The 23,940-nt window shown below is 59.4% G+C and overlaps 2 protein-coding genes across 6 annotated transcripts in view; one reads left to right on the forward strand and one right to left on the reverse strand.

Moving 5' to 3' along the window:
* Positions 1-4,284, forward strand: part of SGSM2 (small G protein signaling modulator 2) — a 36,901-nt gene extending 32,617 nt beyond the window's left edge. For all 5 annotated transcript variants that reach the window (XM_057317755.1, XM_026517862.4, XM_057317754.1 and 2 more), the window contains one exon: positions 152-4,284. In XM_057317755.1, coding sequence (XP_057173738.1) covers positions 152-240 — 89 coding nt within the window. In that variant the 3' untranslated portion in view covers positions 241-4,284. The remainder of the gene's footprint in view (positions 1-151) is intronic.
* MNT (MAX network transcriptional repressor) lies at positions 4,087-20,255 on the reverse strand. The gene is made up of 6 exons (XM_026517871.4): positions 19,801-20,255; positions 13,970-14,549; positions 13,331-13,372; positions 13,079-13,190; positions 7,791-7,983; positions 4,087-7,652 (listed from the first exon to the last, which is right to left on the reverse strand). The coding sequence occupies exons 1-6, from the start codon at positions 19,871-19,873 to the stop codon at positions 6,895-6,897; spliced, it is 1,758 nt and encodes a 585-aa protein (XP_026373656.1). The 5' UTR covers positions 19,874-20,255; the 3' UTR covers positions 4,087-6,894.
* Between the last annotated feature and the right edge of the window lie 3,685 nt (positions 20,256-23,940).

Here is a 23,940-nt window from a genome sequence, read left to right on the forward strand (position 1 = left end):
GGCATGGGGGCCTCCACTCCTGGCCTGGGCAGGGTTGGAGGGGCTCGCTTCCCCGGAAGCAGGTGGAAACAGCAGGGTGGGCAGCCACAGGGCTTCTCCCAGACCCCCGCCCCCGCTCCAGCAGCCCCACAGTTCTGTGTGTCTCCCCCAGAACGGGCTGAGCACCACGATGCCCAGGAGGTCCTGCAGACTGCCCGGGAGCTCGTCCACAAGGTGCAGAGGCTCATGGAGAACAAGTGAGGGCTGCGGCTGGGAGGCAGCGGCTGACTAGAGCCTGGGCTCCGGGCCCCTGGGCTGCACAGGGAGAGGAGCCGGGCGGTGCAGCTGAGACTGCCCCACCCCCAGCCGGCCCCGCCTGCCCACCTGTGTTCCTAACAAAGTGCTTGTGAGCCTGGGATCCAACTCCGGGCAGTGCTGGCCCTGCAGGGCGGGCCGGGGGCCTGGGTGCCTCCGGCTGGGGAAGGGAGGGGAGGGGAGGGGACCGGGTTGGCCTCAGGGAGTGGCTGCCTTGGGGGACACTTACTCTGCTCCCCTCTCCAACACCTGGGAATAGCCCCCCGTCACCTGCAGCCTCAGCCTGGACTGCTCCCCATGGCCTCTCCTAGGTCAGCCTGGAACCCTGTAGAGTTAACAGGGCTGTAGCTGCCTGGCCCCACCTGGCGTGGGTCATGTGGGCAAACGGACTCCGTGCTCTCTCCTGCGAGTCCCTTTGCGGGCAGCGTGCATGTGCCCACCCCAGCCCCAGTGGGGGCAGCCAGAACGGCTGCCAGCTCAGGCCCGTATCCCAGATGCAGGAGTCCGAAGATGTGGGCCCTGGGTGGGAGCAGCCCACCTCAGCAGCACTGCCACTGCCTTTGGCCCCCCAAGGTGACCCCGTGCACTGCCCTGCCCCACACGGGGCGCCCACGTGCACCTGCACAGTTTCACTCTCACCACCTGGCTCCTGCTTTATGCGTTAGTCGCTTCCCTGACAACTATGTAGGTGACACTTTGCCAGTCGGATGATCTGGGTGCAGTGGGAGCACTTCACTCTCAAGAGGGGTCCCAGGATGATTCTTCAGGGGGAAAGCCTCTTAGCCTCCTCTCAGGGACGGGCTCTGGAGCTCTGGGGCAGCCCATCGCCGATCTCAGGCATCTGCTGAGTCCCTGGGTCTGGGGGAAGGGGAGGATACCTGGGTCTCCCCTGTTTGCCCCTGGTGAGAAGCAAGTCTCGCTCTGCCTGCCACATGCTTCTCAGGGTGCGGAGAGGCTTAGAGACCCGGAAACCCCCTCGGAGGAGCCTCGCTCACGGGGTGCTAGGAAGGGCCTGGCTCCTAGGCCAACTGCTTACTCTGCCGTACCCACTTCCCCTCCACCCCCAAACACACGAGGCTAGGGCTTTGCCCTGGGGCCAGGAGGCCACTCTGCCACACGGGCAAGGGCCTGCCCAGCAGTCACTTCGGTCTGGAGACTTACTGCATTTGAGAAACAGGGAAAGGGCCCAAAGGCCCTTCTGCATCCAGCACAGTCTCCCCAGCCTGCCCCTCTCCTGGGCACTGCACAACCCATCTGGGGGCCAGCTGCCCCATTACCTACCCCTGTTGTCTGTGAGTCATTGGCTGCCACCAAGCATGGTGGCCATTGTGTGCCTGCCTTAGTGACTCAGTGGTTTTGTGAGCAGAGTGTGTATGGGGTTTTTTTTTGGCTCAGAAACTATACTCTTCAGTGTTAACAGACCAATAAACATAGCATTTGGCAATGCCTGAGGCTCTGGGGGCTGCTTGTGGGCTGGCACTGGACAGTGAGGGATTTTGTGTATGGGGAAATTCTATAAGCTCCACAACTGAACTGTAAAGAGGGCCAGCCCCACAAGACAAGGATGGTGCAAAGAGAGAACAAAAGTTTCCAGGAGAGAGGGACCTCAGCTGCGGGCTGGTCAGGGGCAGGTGTGACAGACCCCAAGTACTCAGTGGGGGGACCTCACCCCAGACCCAGAGGTCCTATCTCAGACCGAACAATGACCTATCCAGCCTCTGGATAAGTATGGGTCCCTGTTCCTGCCACCCCTTCCCCAACCTCCCTGCCCTCTTGACCAGCTACAATGATGAGTTGGTGCTTGAATGGGAATCTCTAGGAGCCTCCTGGGCCCTCCAGCCAGTGGGGAAGAAGCCTGCCCCTCTGGCTCTGGCTCCCGCCCACTGAGCACTCTGAGCTCCCTGCTTCAGGCTGCGGCACCAGGAGAGTGTCAGGAAGAATCAGAGCCGCTGAGGCATGAAAAGGGCCCAACTATAATAGTAGGTTCCCAGCTGCCTTCCCCTCCTCCAGGGAACTACAGCCCTCATCATAAATGGCTCCAGGTAGAGGGCTCCAGCCACAGCCACCAGCATCAGCATATGGTCTGGTCTAGACACAGCCTTTCTGGGCATTAGGACAACTCAGAGCTGCTAAAGCAACAGAACTGGTTTACATGGGGAGATCTGGGGCCAGGGAACCTTATAACCCCTTCAAGGCAACCCCGCTCCCATCTTGTTGCCTAGAACAATCCGAATTTCCTGTGCTGTGACTCCATCTGGAAGTTCACCAAAGGCCCCTGCTAAACTAGCCTGGCAATGGCCTGGTTCCTTTACACACTCTCACCTGCTCCCTCTCCACCCAGAAGTGTTGGCACTCTCTAGCCCCCTGGCTGGCCTTCTAGGACCAGAGGGAATCCTGCAGCCATAGTGATGGGTCTGCTGAGGGCAATGCCATGGGAAGATTAAGAAGAGCAAGAAGTGCAGGTAGGAACCCCCCCCGGGGGGGGGACACCTCCAACCCTGGAAGCTTCTCTCACACAGAGCCACTAAATGGAGGCACCTGGGTTCCTACTCAGGATTTTTGTTACTCTGATCACAGGCCCCCCCTCTGGCAGGCTCCAGCCGAGCTGGGGGAGTTTCTGCCTACCCTTAAGATCAAGCGATAGCCCTCAGATGATACTGGCTCATCACTGCCAGGGGCAGAGTCTTCATCTTTGTCCCCAGTGCCAGTGTGTGACACTAATCCTAACCCTAGGCCTTCCCAGAAGTCAAGGGACGCCTCTTCCTGGCGCTACCAGCAGAGGGAGCCAGCATCTCACAAGTGAAGGTGCTGGCAGCGGTGTGGGGCAGAGGAGGGGCCCTGGGTCTGGCCTTTCTTGAGGTTAGCACTTCCTCAGAGAAGGGGACCCCAAGACATTCGTGGCTACCACATCCTTCCCTAAGGGTAACCCCTCCCAGGAAGAGACGCTGAGTCCATTCCTCTGGCTGGGGCTGGGAGTGGGGAAGGTGTGGTCAGGGCGTCGGATGGGGCAGGCTGCCTAGTTCCTCCTGAGCCTGCCAAAGGGCTGATTTCCCCCAGCTGGGAGGGATGTAGTTAAAAGGACAGGGTCTTCCAGGCCCATCTTAGAACACGGTTCTTTGAGTTCTGACCTCCAACTTCTTCCTCTTCTTGTTCCTTTCCCTTATGGACTTCCCAGATGACCTGGCCTGACTTCCAAACTCAGCAGCACATGCCCTCTCAGGAAGTCTCTCCCCCTTCTGCGCCCTGATCCCAAGGCCATCCCCCTCCACCTTTCCTATTGGAACTTTCTCAAGTTCAGGATCCCCACCTCTACTGCAGGCCCCAGGGCAGAGTGGCACACGCTGGGGAACTGGCCCGGAGTTGAGTCTGACTGCAGCTCCCCAAGCTCCCAAGCTGTGTGACCGTTAACAAGTCACTCGGCCACCTCAAACCTGCTTCCTCACCTGCCAGAACAGGGCTAGTTCTTGGCTTACGGACTCCACCGTGCTGTTAACAGATGAAACAAGATAGAGTTTGTAAAGAGTTTGAGGAAGTAGAAAGGATGACGAAAGCGTGAGGAAGACCAGAACTGCTGTTCTCAGAACTTGTTTAGGATTGAACATTGCCATCAGAACTGGAAGGTCCCAAATCTGACACTGACCAGCACCGAAGCTGTCAGAGGACCCGTGCCCCTCAAACGTCAACAGGGTAAGTAGGGCCCCCGACGCTCCTTGCTGGAGGTCCTCCCCGAGAGCTCTCGGCCTCCTGCTGCAACAGAGTGCCCCGCATGCTGCAGCCTGGAGGCTCCATCTCTGGTTTCAGTGCAGGTTTATTTCGGTTTTATATTTTATTCCAGGCAAGTGCTCATTACATGGATAGTATTCATGTCTCAATACCTAAAGTCTTGGAGCATGAACAGCCACTAGAGTACAGTTCAATAGTAAAAATACAATATGTACAAAATTAGGGTTTTTGTAGGGTGGTTTTTTTTTTTTTTTTTTTTTTCCCACACAGCAGATGTATCCAAACACATAAAAATCTCTACAGTCTGGGGTCGCTACAGTTTATATTTCAGGAAACGGAGACACAGTGACCGAGTCCTCACTGTAAACAAGGGCCACCTCTTTGGGGGATGGGGATGGAACCCTGGGATGGGGGAGAAGCTGTTCCTGGAGAGCAGGGGTTATGGTGACCCCTAATTCCCCTCCAGGCACTCCCTGCCCTTCTTTGGCCCCCCAAGGAACCAACCTCCCCCTCTCCCCGAGGTAAAGGCTCCCAGCCAGTGAGCCACTCTTAACATCAAAAAGTAAAACACGCATGAGAGGTAAAGTGTGTGTGTGTGTGTGTGTGTGTGTGTGTGTGTGTACACACGCGTCCCCCAGGCTGGAAGGGCTAGGGAAGGGGAGGGGCAGGCGGTCCCACAGGGTGAGGACAGATGTGGTCCTGACAGCTCTCAGAGGGGAGATGCCCAAGGAAGGGCTGGGCGGCGGCTGCCCTCTCGGGCACACAGCATCACAGCGTTCACAAACAACAATAAAAACAACAGCAACAACACCCATCGTCACCAATCTGGACATAGTCATTCGGCACTAGATTCAAAGGCCCCCACTGCTAGGGGTGTGGAGGGGCAGGGCGGTGAGCGGGCGGATGAGGTATCTGTGCGGGCCCGAGAGGCCACTGGCTGACACACTCTCAACTCTGGAATGGCCTCAGAACGCAGGGAGGTGAACAGAGCTTGAAAGGAGGGCAGGTTCCCCAATGCTTCTCTGACCGTTCCCCGGGCACCACGCCCGTCCAGCTCCCTCTGCTGTTATCATCACTCAGGAGAGCAGAAACTGGTTTCTCCAAGAACCAGGGTGGCCGGTGGCGGCTGCAGGGGCAGGAAGGCAGCAAGCTTGTGGGGTGGGAGTGCCATGCTGGGGTGGGTGGGAGGCTCCCTCTTGGGGGCCTCTAGGACGACCAGAGGACTTCCCTTTCCCCATCCCAGGCAAGACAAAGGAGAACAGGCCCCTAGGAGGTCTCCAGGACTAGGAAAGAACTGAAAGGGAGTTCTTAGGTGTCCACATCTGCTCAAGACCTTTGCCAGCCTCCTCAGTCTCCTGCAGGTCGCTCCCGCTGTCCCCTGCCTGTCAAAGCGAACTTCACACCTAGGGACACTGGTAGGGAGCCAAGTGTGCATGTGTGTACCACTGAGTGTGTGTCTGACACAAGGCCACTTGTAATAAATACCCACATAAAAAGAGAAGCCAAAGCCGTCGGCGGAAGCAGGGAAAGCAGCAGGCCCTGCACTCAGGCCCCCTCATTTCTCCCCACCCCGAGCTCAGCCCTGCCCTAGGTCCAACTAAGGACCTTCCTCAGAGGAAGGCTGTGGCACACTCAGAAGAGCCCACTGGAGAAAAGTGGATACTCAGGGCAAAGACAGAGATGATGCCAGAGACAGACGAGTTGGGGCAGAAGTAGCAGCCCTCCTCCCTGCGCTACAGGTTCCCCCAGGACATCAGGGAAGGGGCCTGGGGATCTGGCCCAGCCCTTGGGTTTGACTTCCCGATGGCCTCAGCAGTGTGGCTTCAGGCTCCTAGAACCCAGACCAGAGGGCGGCTCACTTCTCGAGGCTACAGGAGGCCCTCAGGCACACCCATCCCTCAGGGGAGCGTACAGCACTGAGCAGAGGCCAGGTAACCAGGGCAGCTAACCTGACAGCACCCCATCCCCTCTGCCTTTGGGAAACCAAAAGCCAGGCCCAGAGATGGGGACAGGAGTCCAGAGCAGCTCACCCCTCAGTCCAGACCCAGGCCAGTGGTGGGGAGGGCCAGCATGGGGGTAGGACAGCCGAACCTTTCCTCCCCAGCCCCGACCCTCAGCCTACCCTCCTGAGGTCAGGAGTCCAGCGGCAAGGACTGGGGGGTGGGGCGGTGGGCTCAGGGAGCTTAGCAACAGCATGGGTTTAGCTGTTGGCAGAGACTCACCTTAACTAGTTTCTGCGGTAACAAATCAGTGACTGCACCTGGGTCGGAGAGCCCTAAGTCGGGGTGCCCACCTGTCTAGATGAGACTGCAGAGCAGCCATGTCCCAGGGTCTGTCACCTGTACTCAAAGAAGAGCCCCCCACAGCACCCAGCTTTCTGGGCCAAGCTGCTCCGGTTCTGCCCCGTACGCCCTTTCCCCTCCGAAGGCCCGGGAAGAGAAGACGGGCTCCGCACAGAGGACCGGGCACCTCATCAGCTAGAGCAATAGCAGCAGCAGCACAGGAAGGCAGGCGGGGCAGGGAAGTCGGGAGAACACAACACCCACGTCGCACGGGTTGCAGGGGACACGGTGGGGAGGCAGGAACGGCACTGGAGCTGGCACCAGGCCAGACGAGTGGCACATTCACCAGAGCGTCTCATCACTTGATCAAGTCCGGGTGCAGCGGGGTAACCCCCTGCCCTGTGCCCAGCTCCCTGGGGTGGCCCCTCCCTCCCCTGGCTCAGAGTCTCTGCACCCCCTTCCCCTAGGAGGCCTGGGGGTGGCTGTGGGTGGGGCGGGCCTTGGCCTGGCTGGAATGTGTGGAGCTGGTGGGTGGGAGAGCGGGGGACAGGTCCCCCTCCCTGCCCCCACTGGGGGCCTCTGAGTGGCCTCCTCCTCAAGCCAGCTTGAGCGTGCTGACTGGGAAGGAGGGCATGGTGACCATGGTCACAGGGTTGAGCACTGTCTGGCCCACCAGCTGGGGGTGGTGCACCACCTGAGCCCCCACAGCCGGCTTCGCCATGACAGTGGCCGGGGGACCCAGCCCGGCTGTGCCATTCACTTGCTGGTGTGACAGGGTGTGGGCAATGTGGCTCACCGCCACGGGCTGGCTCACCGCCACGGGCTGTGGATACAGGGGCAGCTGGGAGCCGAGGTGGGCCACGTGGTTGAGGGTGGCAGGGTGCACCGTGATGTGGCCGATGGGGGGTGTGGCAGGTGCCAGCTGCACAGCGGGGCTGGGGGCCGAGGGGGCGATGTGGGCGATGTGCTTGCCGCCCGGCCCCTGGAGAACGTGGTTCACAGTCTGAATGACTGAGGCGTGGGTGGTGGCCGTGTGGGCGATGACCGTGGAGCCTCCGCCAGCAGCAGCCACCAGATGGGCCGGAGCGGGCACCAGCGTCTGGGCAGGGGCAGCCGGTGGGGGAGGAGGGGCTGGCAGAGGCGTCTTCTGCTGTGGTGGCGGCTGCTGCCCAGGCAGGTGGACAGGAGACAGGGCCACGGGCTGGGAGTGGGGGTGGGGATGGGGAGGCGGAGGTGCAGGGGCGCTGCTGGGCGGTGGCTTCGGCAGCTCCGGGTGGGGGCGATGGCTCAGTTTAGGTGGGCCCAGACCGGCCTGGTCCTCCTCCATATCCTCGTCTATGTTGTCCTCACCCTCTGTGGGGGGGACATGGGGACAGGGACAGGTCAGAAGGGCTTGGGAAACAAGAGGTTGGAGTAGTAAATGCCCCTGGGGCCTGGGGACCTGGAGCTGGGGGGTGAGGGCCTGGTCAGGGAGGGGCAGGTGGGGCTCACCAGAGGCTGTGGAGGTGGAGGCCTGGTCGTCCTCGGGCTGGCCAGTCTGCCGGAGCACACGGTCGATCTCCAGCACGTCCATCCACTGGCTCAGCTCATGCTTGAGCTCCGTCAGCCGCTGCTGTGTGGCGATCTTCTCCCGCGCCAGACGCTCCATCTCATGCTCATATTCCTTCTCCTTCCTCTTCAGAGACTGGAGAGCGAGGCAAGGGCCCGCAGGGTACCCTGAGCAGGAGCTATAGGGCCCCCAGTACTGCACCCCTGTCCCCACGGCCACCCCGGTCTCCAGGTCACTCAGCCCCCAGGGGCAGGTCCACAGTGAGAGGGCTGCTGCAGACCACACCCGCCCCGGTCCGTGGCCGAGCCGGTGAGGCCCAGTGTCCTACGGACAGCGGGCTCTCCAGCAGGCGCCGCCGACAGAAAGCGCAGCCGCAGCTCAGCAGCCTCCCAGGATCGACGCCCGCCCCAGCCTCCACCCACATCAACGTTGTCCGAGGAGCTTCCCGGCCTCCGGCCCCATCCACCCTCCCCACAGCCTCTTCCCTCCATCCTGCAGAGGACAGAAGGGGAGACAGACTTCCGGTGCTGCTCGAGGCCCTGGGCATCACTCACACCACGCTGTCAGTCGCCATGCCACAAGCTACCCTCCTCGGAACTCATTGCCCAAAGAACCCCAAAAGATCCTGCCCTTCTCTCCACAGCCTCATTCCCCAGTCTCCTCCACTTCAGTCCCTGAGGATGCTCCTTAGACTTTGTGGCACGATTCCCCCAACCCCCTGCATTTCTTCTCTACCCACCTCCATCTGGTTCATGCCAGGCTGCTGGCTCCGCACCCTCCGCTCCGCCCTGGGCTGCCTCTCGACAAGGCCGGTTTCACTCTGCCTGCCGCCCTCCAGACTGCCCAGGCCGCTGCCGGGTCCCCAAGCCCTGGAACGGGCGCCCTCCTCCCACACCTGTAGCTGAGTCGCACTGATCAATGAGAAAGGGCTCCACAGCACCTCTGACACCGAGCGCCACCGGAGACACTTCCGTCCTTCACCACACGTTCCAGGCTGGGCCCGTCTCACGACACCGAGACCACCCACCTCACTAAGAGAACCAGCAGGGCGCTCCCTTGGCCACAGAGCCGATCCTGCCTCAGTCCCGCAGGCCCCGGGCAGCTGGGACCCCTCGCACAGGCGCTGCACGCCATGCCTCCCCTCTCGGCAGTGTCTCCAGTTCCCCCTCTCACAAGACTCACTTGCAGCTCCAAAAGGCCCGCCTGTGTCCTCTGCCCCAGCTCCCGTCTTCCACGACCTTCTGACTGATGCTTCATTAAACGGACTCCTCCAAGTCCTGCAGGCCTCCCTGCTGCCAGCCTCTCCTTGGCCCAGGCACGTCATGAGCACTGAGGCCACCCAACACGGACACTTGCCCTGCGGCATCCTGAAGCCCCTGAACCCGCGCTGCTCCTGAGCTCCGGGCTTCCAAGGCTTGCTGGTCACGGCAGGTGCAGAACCACTGACCCTGCACACACTGAACTATCCAGCTCGCCTTGGCTTTCCCCGCTGAACCCGGTCTCACACAGATCCTCCTTTCCTGCCCTTCTGCATCTTATCTGCTTGTACTCCAAGCCCACACCGGGGCCCCCACCACCCTTCCCCATCCCAGGCCCCTGCGCCCTTCCTGATGCGGCAGCCCACACTCGCGCACTTAAGAAGACTACCAGTACTTAAATCAGACACTGGCTCAGACGACTCCCTAAAAACTTCATGTCTTGTCTTTCCACCTCATTACACACTGTCCCTGTCCAACGCTGTGAGTAAAGACAAAGACCATTCCATACTTAGTTTTTTTTCCTTGACCCTACCAGCAGCCAGGACAGAACTATGCATATCTTAGCCCCAGGGGAGGATCTGTGAGTATGTGAGCATGTGGATTCCCACCTCTATCTTGTCCCTCTCCTTTATCACAGGAGAGTCAGTCACCCATTAGCCCGAGTTTCCCCTGATTCTATTTACTACGAGCAGTTTCACAGCAGCCTGACTGTTCACTTGCCCCTCCTTGGTATGGCAATATCCCCAACTTCACCCACTCCCTCCTATAGCCCCAAACTCCTTGTACTTCTGACCTCACCAGTAGAAATGCCTCAAACCATTAGTGGCTGCAACACATAACCCAGACACAACCGTAACTTTGTTCTGGCCTGAAACCTGGCAGCTTTACAATTCTGCTGGTAGTCCTAGGCCATACACAACCCCCTCTACATCCTGGCTTTTGAGATTTAACCTGCTTCTCTCCACAGCTCTGCCAGAAAGATCCCTCTCTTACACACAGGCACGTGTGCGCGCACGCGCGCACACACACACACACACACACACACACACACACATCTGGCTTCTCACCTGGCTCTACCCTGAGAGGCCAGTGCTGGACATGACATCAGATGAGGCCATAGCAATGATGGGGCCTGTGGTGAGTCAGCTCTCACTTGAACCTGGCTGCAGGGGGCTGGAGTGGCCGTCCTGAACTCTACCCACCAGTAGGGAGAGTAGATTTCTGGCTCCGGGAGAAACTCAGAGGTCAAGCCCTCTTTTTCTTAACTAGCCCAGCTCTCCACAGGCCTAGAGGCCCCTGGAAAGTTTCCCCAGGGTCTAGCTTTTGTCCACATTGCTTCACTTTAAACACACTCCCTAAGACTCCCTGGATGCACAGTTTGGTACCTGCCTCGTCCTCTTCCTGTTTTTGTGCACTTCAGTGTGGCTTTCTTCAAATCCTTTAGCACCTCCAAGCCACTCTGAGTCTGCCTGGGGGCTACAGCCTTCCCACCTCAGCACACACCCAAAGCCTTCAGTCTACACTGCTAACGTGGTTTCTCTCCTACTCCCTTTCGACTCCCATCTAGTGCCCTGCCGCCCCCCATCTCTACACGGCAACTACACGGCAACCCTCATGACCACCTTTAACTTCCAAAACTGCATCCTGCTCCCCCCGCTGGAGAAATTTTGGCCTGCGCTGAGCCTTCCGCCCTCTGCTTTGCGTAGGTCACCCTGAAACCTTCAGGTCTCAGCTGGAATGCCCCTTCCTCAGCAACAACGTCCCTCACTCCCTAGAACAGAGTCTGTGATCCCTGTCCCTATTATGTCCTCAAGGCACAGTCCTTTGTTTATAACCTGCCACCAAGACTAACCCTATGAAGACGGAGTGCCGCATTTTTTTCCTTGCTCCCTGCTTTACTCAGCATCAGACACAGAGCTGTCCAAAGTACCTAAATGAATAAACAAATGAGTGAGGTTAAGGAATTAGAAAGCCTTGTAAGTTTCCTATTTCTGCTTCCATTGCCAGCCCCAGGACAAATATCTCTTAGGAAGAGCCTGGGTACACCTCGCTGCCTACTCAGCCCAGGCAGGCCCATGGCTGCTGGTTCTACTGAGTCTCTATTTCTAATTTATTTTCAAATCCAGATGTCATGCAAACAAGGACCCCCTAAGTATGTGTCTATAAAGTGGAATGTGCTACTTCATCCTTTCAATGTCTCAGTAATTGCTGTTAAATTGGTATTTATAGAGAAAGAATCCTAACACCCTCATGATGAAGATACTATTTTTTTCCTATTTAGCAAAATGGCAGTAAACGTCACAGAAAACGTTACAGCATTTGGACAAGGATTTGCTCCTCGGCCGTGTAACTGTGAATGACTGAAAAAACAATATTCTCAAGACCAAGTTCTACAAAAACACGTCAGAACTAAGCCTCCTGGGGACCCTCCAATCCCCACCCCTCGGGCCCCTCCTCCTCCGAGGCCAGACAGGCCGCAAGCAAGGCCCCGCCCCTCTCGGAGCACGCGCGCACCCACGCGGACCCGGCTTTGCAGCGTCACTCCCTGCCCGCGGCACCCTACCGCGCGGCGCGGGGAAGCCCCGCCCCCAACCCGGCCCCGCCAATCCCCGAGCCCGGCCCCGCCCCTCCCGGGTGCCGGGAAGCCGCCGGGAGACAAGCCAGCCACTCCCCCTCGCCCGCAGGGCGGGCGGAAGGGCGCGCGCTCGCAGGATGCAGGGAGGGAGCCGCCGGCTGGGAGCAGTCGCGTAGCAGCGCCTCCGCCCCCCGAACGAGTCAGGCTCCGGTTACCTCAGGGCTGTGACCCCGTAGTCTTGGCCGGGGGAGGGGTGGGGCCACGCCTCTGGCCCACACCTCGGTCGGATCCTCACTGCCCCCCCCACGCGCCCACGGGGACCTTGACGCTGCCCGGCCGCCCCCCCCCCCAAGTGCCCCAGCGCGCCGACAGGGAGACCCCAAGCTTCCTCCGCCCCCACCCCGCGCGGGCAGGGAGCGCTAAGTCCCTCCCACTCCCCAACGGCTCGGTTCCGACTCCGTCTCCGCGGCAGCCGAGCGTGGCCGCCCGCCCCACCCCCACAGCCTCATTCCCGGCACGCGGAAGCCTCGGCCGGTTTCCAGGGAAACCGAAACACGGGGCCGTCATGGCAACTGTCTTATCTGGCGGGTGCCCCCCACCCCGTACTGCGTAGGGAAGCCAGTGCCCAAAGGGGGGAGGAACACACGGCCAGGAGGGCCCCTTGAAAAGGGGCTTTAAAAAACCCAGGCAGGAGAAAAGCTTAATTTTTAAAGGTTCGGTGACCCCAGCACTGTTCTGGTCACCCAGACCACCATGTTTCCCCAGCCTCCAGGTTTAACACCCAAACTCGAGTCGTGGTACCTCAATGCTCTCACTGGAAGGATCTTAATCATTCTGGGATGGGGGGGGGGGGCTCACCGGCGCGCCGTCTCCAAGGAGCCACACCCGGGGGAGTCCCCACCCCACCGAGAGCGACAGACTCTCGGGTCGAGTCCGGGTTCCCGCCCAGGCACTGCGGGAGAGGTGGAGGCGCCGGGGCCACTCCACGCCCTTCTCACCCGCGGGGGCACTAACAGCCTCAGGGGGTAACGCAGACCCGGGCACCCGGTCTGAAAACCGAGCTGCGCGGGCGGTGCAGATGGCGGGGCTCCGCAGGGCGGCCCGGTGGGGGAAGGGGGAGAGGGGAACGCCACGGCCGCCCTCCCCCGCGCACGCGCGCCCGTCCCCCCGCCCCCTCGCGGGCGGGGAGCCCCGCTGACGTCAGCCGGGCCATGTGCTCAGCGCCCGCGTGGAGGCGGGCGGGGGAGCCGGAGAGGGAGCGAGGGCAGGGCGGGGCGGGGCGGGGCGGGGCGGGGCGGGGCCGCGGAGAGGCGAAGAGGGAGGGCGGGAGAGGGGAAGAAGCTGGCGCTGCGGCCAAGGCCCGCCCTCCTCTCGGCGGTGCTTCCCTCCCCCATACCTGGATGTACCGCAGCGCCGTCCGCAGCACACTCAGATTCGACGTCTTCTTGTCGTCCACGTTGGGGATGTTGCGCTTCAGTGTCTCAAAGCATTCCTTCAGATGGGCCCTCCTGGGGAGAGGGAGTGGCGCTGGTTAGCCAGCGCCTGGGGGGCGGGGGGAAGGCCCCAGGAGAGCTTGGGGGATCAAGGGTGGGACCGGTCCCGGTAGGGGGCGGGGCGGGCCCAGAGACACACACGCACGCACACACACCTGTTCTTCTCCAATTTGTTGTGGACTTCTCTGGTTCCGATCCTGAAACCCAGACAGACAGGAAGGAGGTTCAGGGGGAGGGCCCAATCACGTAGCCTTCCTGCCCCTTGCCCCCACTCCCCAAATGCCACAGGCGGTTTGCTCCCCAGATTCTCTATACAAAGCAGCATTGGGAGATGTTCACCCTGTGCGGAGGCGCGTATATCCCCTGGAGGGCACATGTATGCTCATAATTCACAATCCTCTTTAACTCGCCATCCTGCCCTTGCCCACCTCTGAGGAGGCAGAAGGCCTCCTGGGGCTCACAGAAATAGCCAGTTGACCCCAGCCCTCACCCAAGAGATCCCCAATCCAATACTCTGTCCAAAGGCCTGGAAATGCCATCGGCCCATCCTTGAGGGGGTCAGAGAACACAGAAGCCTGACAACAACAGAGGGCAATGGCCATTCCCCACTCCCTGGGTGGGGGTGGGCACAGGCACAGTGAGAACTGTCCAGACATTGTAGGATGCTTCCCAGTTGGGGAGGTAGGACAGGGCTTTGAAGGATGAGCTTAGGAGGGGCTTTCTCTTGCACACACAGCCCAGAATGTGGGCAGTTCTCTGTCCCACCAGCCCAGACTCTGCCACACCTCACTCACCCCCCAGGCCTCTTCTTCTGTTCGCTGGATTTGACTTCTTCAGCTGGTGCCAACTTCAGGGTCCCAAGAGTGGGTGGAGGTGGCTGCTGGGGGGCCAGCTGGGGCTGAACTCCAGGGTGAGGTGCTATGGTCAGGATGGGTGTGGGGAGGGGCTGCAAAGGCTTGGGGCTGCCAGTGGGCGGAAGGGTGGTCTTGGAGTCTGGCAGCAGGGGAGCAGGGTTGGGCACCTGTGGCCTGGTGGGCAAGGGAGCAGACTCCTTAATGCTGAGTCCGGGGGTGCTAACCAGGGCTGGCTGGCGAGGCGCCAGAGGCAAAGGCTGGGCTGCAGGAGGCAGTGGTGGGGGCGGGGGCAGAGGCTGAGCAGAGTTGGTCACTACTGGAATAGGAATGACAGTCAGCGGGGTGGGGGTGGCAAGTGGGGGTGGGGGTGCCGGTGGGGGTGCCGGTGGGGACAGAGGTAGGGGTGGCGCTTCAGTGCGGGGTTCCTCCACAGGCAGGGCACGGGCCAGCCTGGCCAGGCTGCTGGCCTTCTTCTGCTCCTGCTCCCTCTCCCGCTCCAAGCGAAGCCGCTCCTGCTCCTCTACGCAGAGAGAACACAAGGGGGTTCTCAGTGGGCCAACAGTCCTGGGCTCCAGCTTCTGAAGTCTCCAACCGTAATGCGCCCTCCGACCCTGTTCCGGTCAGTGCTCAGTGACAAGCTTGCTCAGCCCGAGGAACCACAAATATCCATCCACACCCGGCCAGGCGCTGGGACTAAGCGCCGGGGGCACAGCAGCGAACAATTAAAACACACCTGGTCTCCACCTTTGGGGGATCCAAGGCCTAGGGGATGAGGGGGAGGACAAGTAACGGAGGAGAATGGTCCAGGCTGGGAGAGGAGAGGGGCTGTAGAAAGAGCAGGAGCTGTCAGAGAGGATGCCGGAGGCCTGGCAACTTGAAGGTTGAGGGGTTAGGCTGGTGCAGGGAGTTCAGGAACAACAAGGCTGAGGTGGGCAGAGGTCAGTCAGCGAAAGACCTCACACACCACCAGAGGAGAATGGAGGAGGGGTAGACAGATCATAGCTTCTGGGGAAGGCCTTCAACAGTATTTACCAAGTACCTTCCAGAGGGCAGGCAGCATCTTCATTTCAAGATGAAATAAATGAGCTCAGAGAGGCAAAGTGACTTGTTGAGGGTCACAGAGCAAGTCACATGTAAAACTGAAACCAGACCCAGCCAGGAATCCTGACACCCGGCGGATGCCCATACCTGCTGTGTTAGCACATGCTCACTAGGCGTCTGTACACACACACCCACACACACCCTGGATCCTCATGAGAGTCCGTGCCACAGGCAGGGCAAGGACACCACCTTTAGTTTACACATGAGGACATCAGGCCCAGGAGTCCCAGGCCAGGTCCCAGTGTCTGGTCCTCAGGGACCACACAAAACACATTCAGTCCTTCTCTGCCCTTTGTGGTGCTAAAACTCATTGATCCCAAATCTTCTCCCCACCCTCCGTCCCCACCACCAGCAGCACAGCCAGAAAGCTGTAAGAGGCAGGCAGAAAGGAAAGAAGGCAGCCTTGCACCTGTCCATTCAGCATCTCTGCGAAAGCCCTACTGTAAGGAGAGGCCTGCTCTGGGGCTGGCTGCGACCAGGGGAAGGGGAGGGCCCTTCCTGAGCCAGAAGCACCTCTCCATCTCCACCCTGCCCGCGCTCTCCAGGCCCCACCATTCCGGTTCCCTGGCTACAGGGCTGGGCAGGGGCCCTGGGGAGCAGCTGTAGCCCCCAGGCCAGAGAGCAGGCTGGTCAACCAGCCCTCCTGCTGTCTGGGATGGGCCACACTGCTGACTAACTGAGCTGACAGCAGTAGCTGGCAGACACGCCCCAAACATACCACCCCACAAGGGGTGGGGCTGGAGGACCAGGTGGGCTAAGAGCCCCCTACAGAGAAGGGCATCAACCCCCCACTGGTCTTTGGGGCTCAGGGCCCTTAGGCCAACCAACAAAGTGAGCGTGAGCCAGGCCTGCTCCAAGCTCCTCCCTCCTGCAGGGGAGAAGAGGCCAAAGGAGGAAGTAGAGCAGTGTTATGTGAGGGGAAGCGCTCGCGGTTTCCCAGCAGCACAGGCCTCTTCCGTGGCTCCCCTGCCCTTCAGGAAGGGGAGCTGCCAGGCCTGCTCCAATGAGGGGAGCGCTCTCCCTGGCCTTCCCAGGAGCACTGGCTTATGTTACAGCCCCAGAGAAAACCAGCTGTCTGCACTCCGGCTTCCCAGAGACCACACTGGCAGAGAAGTCTGCGAGTTCCACCTATCAGCTACCCAGTCCATCCCGAACACTGCTCCCCACCTCCCCCCAGCCCATCCCCTTCCCCTGAGCTCCAGGGTCCAACACAGCCCACCTTCATTCCTTTGAGCCAGGACTCAAACTTTCATTGGCTTCGGGACAGGGTTCCACTCTCCCATTAGCAGGGTGGGACAGAGAGGGTACCAAGCCCCAAGAACAGGTGCCCTGGTAACCCAGACTCAAAGTAAACCTCCTATTCCCCATATTTTAAAGCAACTCCACAGCTCATCCAGGAGATGGCAACCTCCTTCTCACCTACCCTCTCTCTTCCAAGGTCAGGCAGGTATGCCTCACAGGTGCCAGGAAGCACCCAGGTGAATGGCCAGGCTGTATCACACCTGGATCAGCATGAAAAATCTTGACTGGTGGTGAAGAGGGGTGTCCCAGGCCAGACCCAGCCCACCAAAGCTCCCTGCCTCCTCCTCACCCGGTACTGACCCTCCTCCTATGCCCTGCGGAGCAAACTGGCAGTCACTCAGGGGACTCCCTCAGGAACAGAACAGATCCAGGCTCTGTAAAAGAACTCTCTGTGGCACCCAGGGGTGCACTCCCTCTCCCACTCCCAAACATACACACGAGGCTGGCCCCAGAGAATTTAGCATGACACGTCTGGAGTGATTCAGGGGCCACAGCAGGCACAGGCCTGGGGCCTGAGGAGTCTATATTCGGTAGCCCCCAGTGGTCAGGGGGAGTTCTGCCCTTCTGCAGGCTAAGAGGGAACTTGGTGCCTAAGGCAGCCCCCAGGATATGACTCGGTCAGGTAGAAGAGGGTCCCATATGAACCACCTTCATGAATGCTGGAAATGACCAAGCCCTCCCGCTGACCACTTCTTCCCTCTCACATACATGTGCACACACATCCTCAGGTGCATCATGGGAGCAATATGGTTGGTCTAGGTCAGGAAACCCACCCTTGAAATTGAAAGGGGTTGTGGACAATAGGATCCGTGTTCAGAGCTGCTCCTCAGGTGCATACCCAGGAAGGCAGTTCTAGTTGGCAGGTCCACACACAACCCCTTCTCTCCCATTGTCCCCACCCCAAGTCAGAGGTCAGAACCTCAAGGAGGGGGCAAAATAAATCTGAGATGAAAGCGGTGCGGCTAAGTGCAGCCATCTGCACGTGAGCTTCTGGAGCGGATCTGGCTTTGCACCATCCATCCCCTAAGACCTCTGGCCCCACCAAGAAGGAGCTGTGACTGGTCAGTTAAACTGGGCCTCTACTCAGCTCCCTGCCCCCAGTTCTCACCACCTGTGGGAGGGGCAGGGCTCTGCAACTTAGGAGAGAACCATTCCCAGGCTCCTTCACATTCCCCTGTCCTTCTTACTGACTGCTGCGGACTTGATATTTTGGAAAGGGTGGGGGAGAAAGGGTCTTCTCCCCTCCCTCCCCATAAGACCAATCAGCCTGAGGGCAAAGTGAAAGTGAAGTGAGTGTTCCGGTTGGGAAAAAGCAGGGTCAACCCTGTTCACTTCCAGCACCGTGCCTGATACACAGCAAGGACACAATAGGTACTCCTGAACTGCACTGTTGATGATGGCAGCAGGTGACTCAAGTCTCCAATTCTTGTGCACGCACCCCCCTCCCCTCGCCCCCTTTGCGCTGCGCCCGCAAACAGGACATTCTCGGTCACCACCAGCCCTGTGACCCTGCTCGGGACCCCAAAGGTAATGGGAAGGGGCACGCAGGCTGATGTCCCGGCCCATCAATTCCGCAAAACGCAAGCATCTCAGTCTCAAAGATCTCGAGTGACTCCTGACCTTGAGAGGCCGGTCGACCGACTAGGCCGGGCGGACCCGCCGCTCCCCCGCCCCTGGCCCGCTGCCGCTCCCCCCACCCCACCCCCGCCGCCGCCGCGGCCGCGGCAAAAGCTGCAGGGCGCGCGCGCACACAACACACACTACTACCTCCTGCATGACTCATCACTGAAGCAACAATAGGCAGAGAGAAAGGAAAGGAGGGCGAAGCACTCTCTCCACCACAACGAACCCGGCAGAAGGGCTGGGGAGGGAAGGCTGGAGGGGGAGGGGAGGCTGGAGGGGACATAAGTCCCCGGATACTGCACACACACCGATCCAGGGCCGAGGCCCTCGCAATGGTCCGGGAAACAGAGGTCTTTTCTTCTAACCCCTATTCCTGCAGCACCCTGAAGCTGGGGACCACCGACAGGGCGGGCGGGATGGGAAGCATCTGAAATCCTTGTTTCCTGTCGAGGGAACGCCAAAGTTTGCCCCTTCTCAGCCTGGCTTATTCCACAATGTGGCTAGGGGTACTGCCAGGAGGTCCTGGTGAGAACGTTCCCCAAAACGTCAGTGGGAATATGTGCGCTCTAAATGTCCTGTCGCCCTGCAATTCAGAGGGTTTCCCTCGCCCCAGAATCAAAAACAGGAGGTTGGGGCGAGAACGGACAGGTGAGCTCCGCGGCTCCTCCTTCCAGCCCACAGGCTCTCCCTGGGAGGTGCCCGGCGGCCGGAGCCAGGGCCCAACCCGGCGCAAGGCCACTCGCCAGCCCCGCCCAGGCCCCGCCCCCGACCGAGCGCGAGGCAGCTGGGAGGGGCTGGACCGCCCGGTCCCCAGCGGGAGTGTCCCCCGTGCACGTGGTCGGAGGCGGGGCCCGTCCACGTCACCACCCGGTGTAACCAACGGGCTTGGAACGCAGGCACACGCAACATTCCAGCCGAGAGCGGGTTTGGAACGCGCAGACACGCCACATTCCACACCGGCTAAAGTGGGGCGCAGCAAGGGGGGCCCGGGGACTGCCCCCAGCGACCTGCGGGCCGTTTCGCAGACACCCGATCAGCCCAGCTCTCACCCAAACCCCTGAAGCGCGACCCAGCCCAGCTCTGAGAGGCGGGGTCAGGCGGGGCTGGCCAGGATCATAAGACACGCGATGTCATTTCATTCTGCAAAGGCCGCCTCCGCCCCAAGCGGCGCGTAGATCGGCCGGGAGCGCCCCCCGCACCCTCCCCACAGGGCCAGGGAAGCCGGGGAGCTGCTCGGCGTAGAGTAATTCCCACCCCCCATTCCGTTACACACACGCCCACTCGTGTGCACTATACACTCGCCCGTGTACACGTCCGTTCATCCGCTCTCGAGGCTCACATCACACATCCCCCGTGCACACACGCACGCACACGCGGGTCTGCCACCCCCACGCAACACCATTCCGCACCCCACCCCCCCACCGGCTCACACATCCTCAGCGCTGCCGAGGGCACCGCTGGCCCACGCGAAAGGAGCCCCCACAAAAGGTGCACACGGGGTGGCAGGCGGCTGAGGTGGCGCCCACAGGAGCCGGGTCCCTCACTGCACGTTAATGAATTCATTAATTAATTTTACTGCCCCCAACACTTCTCCCCGGGCGGCGGCTCTTGTGCGGAACCTTGCGCTGCCCGGCTTCGCCGGCCGCCCGGGAAGGGGTCCTGCCCGCGGTTTCGCGTGGGTTCAGGGGCCAGGGTCGCTCGTCTCCCCTTCCCCGGTGCCCCAGGGGCCCAGCCCGGCCGCTCACCACGTGCTCTCTGTTGTTGCTGCGCTTGCCATTCCAGGAAGCGGGCCGCCTCCAGTAGCGTCTCTATGCTCATCGCGCCGAGAGCTGCCGGGGGCGCGCCGGGGCCGAGACTGCGGCCCGCGAGCCGGGCACAGGTCAGGCTGGCGGGCAGGCAGGAGGGAGGGATCACCTCCGGGGGGCGACAGGGCTGGGCGGCGCAGCGCACTCCGCAGGGAAGAACAGGAGAGCACGGAGAGAAAAAATTAATGTTTCTCAAAATATTTGCAAAATATAAATTGCAAATTTTAAAAATTTTGATGCAAAAAAACAAAAGGCGGCACTGCCTCCCTCCTTCCCCTCCCTCTCTTTTTCCCCCTCTGATGCCTCCCGCCCCGCGGCCCCCGGGAGTCCCGCCGACAAGAAAAGGCTTTGCAACAAGATGGCGAGGAGGCACCGACACACACAACAAGGGAAGGAGCCGCGCTGCCCCCGGCCGCCGCCCCCGCTACTACACCGGGGCCGCAGCCAAAGCCCGGACCGGAGCCCCCGCCCGCAGGGCCGCGGCGTCTCAGGAAGGGAGGGGCGGGGTCCCGAGCGGGCTGGCCCCGCCCACTATAGACGGCGCGCGCACACGTGGCCTGGGTGGGGGTGGGAGAATACCCAGCCCTGCTCGCGCCCTGCATTTCCGCTTTTTCTCCTCGCCCCGCCCCGATGGCAAGCCGTAAGTTGAGCAAAGGGCTGCGTGTTGCGGTCATTCACAAGGAAGTGTGTCCTGCTGGAGAAAAAGAAGGGTGGAAAATTTAAGACTTAAGTTTGCTCAAATAAAGATATTCCAGGTCAGGGAAACCTTAGGATGGTAGAGACGGGCCTGACCCCTGGGTCTCCGCTCCCTACCCACACGTGACCTAATTCCTGCAACCACCCGGCTGTCGCAATTCCCCGGGGATCCGCCCGTGGGCGGAGCTGACAGCAGTAGGCTGCCAGAGACCAGCCGAGGGAGCGGAGTGATGATCCGGTTCCGCGTTTTGCCTCCGTTCCTCCCCCCGCAGTGCGTTCGCATCCTATTAGGCGACGTCACCGGGCCGCGGGCCAATGGGCGGGCAGGACAACACGGCATGGAGCAGCTCCACATGGACACCCCGCGCCGCCAGCCTTCTGTTTAAAGGGCCAGTGTCTAACACGGTCACATTCGTGGGTGCGGATGGGTCCTCTGTTAACGGAGGGTGGAACGCCGAGAGGGAAATTCTGCAGTTGTGCCCTGGCCTATCCTTTACTTTTCACCAGCCTCCTTTCAAAACCAAGTCTCTCTCTTTTCTTCCCCCCAATTCTTGTCTTTGTCCACGCGTGTCTAATGTGGATGGCCCACAGGCCACCCTTTGCTCTGGGGTCGGGGCGGGGGCAGTTAAGGGTAGGCGTCCGCAACTCAGACCGAGGAGGCGGGGCCCAAATCGGGAACAACAACGTGGAGGGCGGAAGCCTGGCCCTGCCAGCCGCCAGGCTACTGAGGCCGCGGGCGGGGCGCGGGGTCGGGACGCTCAGTCTGCTCTAGACCGCGCTCGCCTAGAGGGCGGTCCCACCGGCTGGCGCTTGCTGCCGCTGCTTCTTGCGCCAGTGTTTGGGGGCGCGTGCGGGTACAATCAGAAAGTTAGACCTTTGTCAGCTTACCCAAATCCTCTCATTTTGCAGATAAGGAAACTGAGGCCCAGAGATGAAAGAGGACTTCTAAAGTCACTCAGTGTTCCAGTTGCTGCAGGCCCCGGAGGGAGGAGGATTTATCCTTGACCCCGTGGACGACTCTTTTGAAGGCAGTTCTGGGCAGGGCACCCAATTCAAAAAAAATCATGAGGGAATATCAGACTGCCTGCATGGGAAGTGGTCTGCCCACTTAACATATTGTAGTCGGGGTCTCCAAAATCTTCACCTGAAACCCTGCTGTTCTGCTTTTTTGGTGCAGACCACGCGAGCCCCACTGGTACAGTTGGTAGTGACACAAAGGCCGGCTGAAGGGACTTTGGTAGCATCCTGGATCATGTACAGCTCTGCTGGCCCAATGCCAGCAGTCCTATAGCCCCTGGGTCCTAGCCTCAGATTTCTTTTTTTTTTTGCTACCAGTTCAGAGTGGGACAATGCCAGCTGGGTTCAGGGTCTTGCAGCCTGGGCTTCACCATCATACAAACCCACAAAGCAAAACTTTATGAGGACAGCTGAGTGGCAGACCACCCTGCCAATCCATCTCATCCCATCCCATTCCATCCCCCCCCGCCCCGTGCCCTTGGAGGGGTATGTTCCTATTTTGGGGTCTAGCTTAAAGGCAGAAAACCGGTACAAATGCATTGCCTGCAGGCTTTGCTCCCTTCCTTTGAGGGCATAATGCATACTAAGGAAAGAAAATCTGCACAGATCTTGGAACTCAAGAACCTAGTGAACAGAAGGAAGGGGGTTGTTTGCCAGCAGCAATCTATGGAGGGATCTGATCTTTACACATTCAATGCCCCAGCATCTGTAGCTGAGCAGAGGCCATTACACACGTCCACATGCCACTAGCTTTGCCTACGATGGAGCTGGAAAGGAAGGTGGGGGAGGGGGTGGGAACAACGTAGCCCAAGTGCCCTGGGATGAATGCCCTTTCCCTGGGAGAGATCTGGGCTGGTCCTGACATTGCTCCCTTTTAGATGCCTGCCACCCTCTACGAGTGTGGTTGGGCACGGCCCGCTGCACAACCAAAGAAAATGAGAAGTTTAAAGGCAATACACAGGTGTGTGTGTGTGTGTGTGTCTGTGTGGGCTACTAAAGTGTATGTAATATACATAATAGTGACCCGAAATAACGTTGTTGACCAAGTTTTCATTTCGTTTGGGGTCAGCACTGTACTATTCTGTCCAGTTGCCCAAGATGCTCAGCTCCACCCAGCTATACCTTCTGCCTTCCTCAAGTGGTCACAGCACTCGAATAGTCCTAAGTCTCTTGTAGAGGCTGAAGTCCAATCTTTGACTGTTCTTGTCAGGTACCAGCTCTATTCCATTACGAAGGCATTCCTCTGAAAAGGAGCATTCTGAAGACAACTTTTCCTTCAGGGATGGGTAAGCAAGAGATAAAAGTGGGGTGAACAGAGTCAAATGCCAGTCTCTCTCCCTTGCCCCCAATACTCCATCTGCTCCAGAGCTTAGTGGAGATGCTTGCTATTTAAAACAAACAGCCTTACTGGCTTCACATGATCATCTGTTTATTTGGGTCATGTGGGGACAGCAGCCAGGGGATGTTAGGCAAAAGCAAGGGTTTAGAAAGGTGGCTTTTTTTTCTGAGACTGTTGTTGCCTACAGGAGCCTGAAAATGGCTAAACAGAATTTCTTATCAGTCAGGGTTTCCCCAGTTGGGGAATGGACACAGTTGGGGTGGGAGATACCTACAAGGGGGGTATAAAAGGAGAGGGGAATGAATAGGAGAGCCGTTTCACATTTTAGCCCCAGCTTCCTGTTCCAAAGGGACGGAACTGGGGTAGAAGCTGGCAACTGTATCCATTCAAAGAAAAGTGAAAAGAAGTCTTCTGATGTTTCAGCAGAAAGGTGAGCACTTTGTGGAAATGATCCAAAGCCCAGCCATCTCCAAAAAGTTGTTCCGAAAGTTCTCTTGTGGCTTCTAGGTGCTCAGTACCTTTAGAGCAGAAGGACACCAGGGCCACCCATCATTGTGTACTTTCTCATGAAAGGATTTCTATTTTCAGTCTTCCTCCTCAAGTCTGCGCATCCCAATGCCCAGTTCCAATCCCTCAATTCTTTAATATCCCAAGCGGGAGACATTCCCTTGATGAGACTGTCTTCCACCCTCCACCCCACCCCACTCCGTCAAACAAAGCATTTCATACATACATAGGCAACTCCAAGAGCTATGAAAATCAGTTTCCTGACCCCTAAGATGCATACATCATGAGAGGGCAGAAAGGGAGTAAAGCCAAAGTACAGGTATTTATAGCAGATCCCAGAAGGACCAACTTCTCAAATTCTGCAAGTGGTTTTAAGGAGCTTTTCACATATCATAATTAAGATAAGACCAAAGGGAGGGAGAAAGCCAGGATGAAGAAGGGACAGAAGACTAGTAGTACACCCAGGGTCACAGCACGACATTCATTTAACAAATATTTATTGCGTGCCTAACATGTGCCAG

The sequence above is a fragment of the Ursus arctos genome, unplaced genomic scaffold, assembly GCF_023065955.2.
Source record: "Ursus arctos isolate Adak ecotype North America unplaced genomic scaffold, UrsArc2.0 scaffold_24, whole genome shotgun sequence".
Lineage (NCBI taxonomy): Eukaryota > Metazoa > Chordata > Mammalia > Carnivora > Ursidae > Ursus > Ursus arctos.

Bases quoted from the DNA above. Each gene is read 5' to 3' on its own strand.
- MNT (XM_026517871.4), bottom strand. From the start codon at position 19,873: ATGAGCATAGAGACGCTACTGGAGGCGGCCCGCTTCCTGGAATGGCAA. The intron at 13,191-13,330 runs GTGTGTGTGCGT...CCCTCTCCCCAG, and splicing joins AACAAATTGGAGAAGAACAG to GAGGGCCCATCTGAAGGAAT. The intron at 7,653-7,790 runs GTGAGCCCCACC...TCCCCCCCACAG, and splicing joins CTCCACCTCCACAGCCTCTG to AGGGTGAGGACAACATAGAC.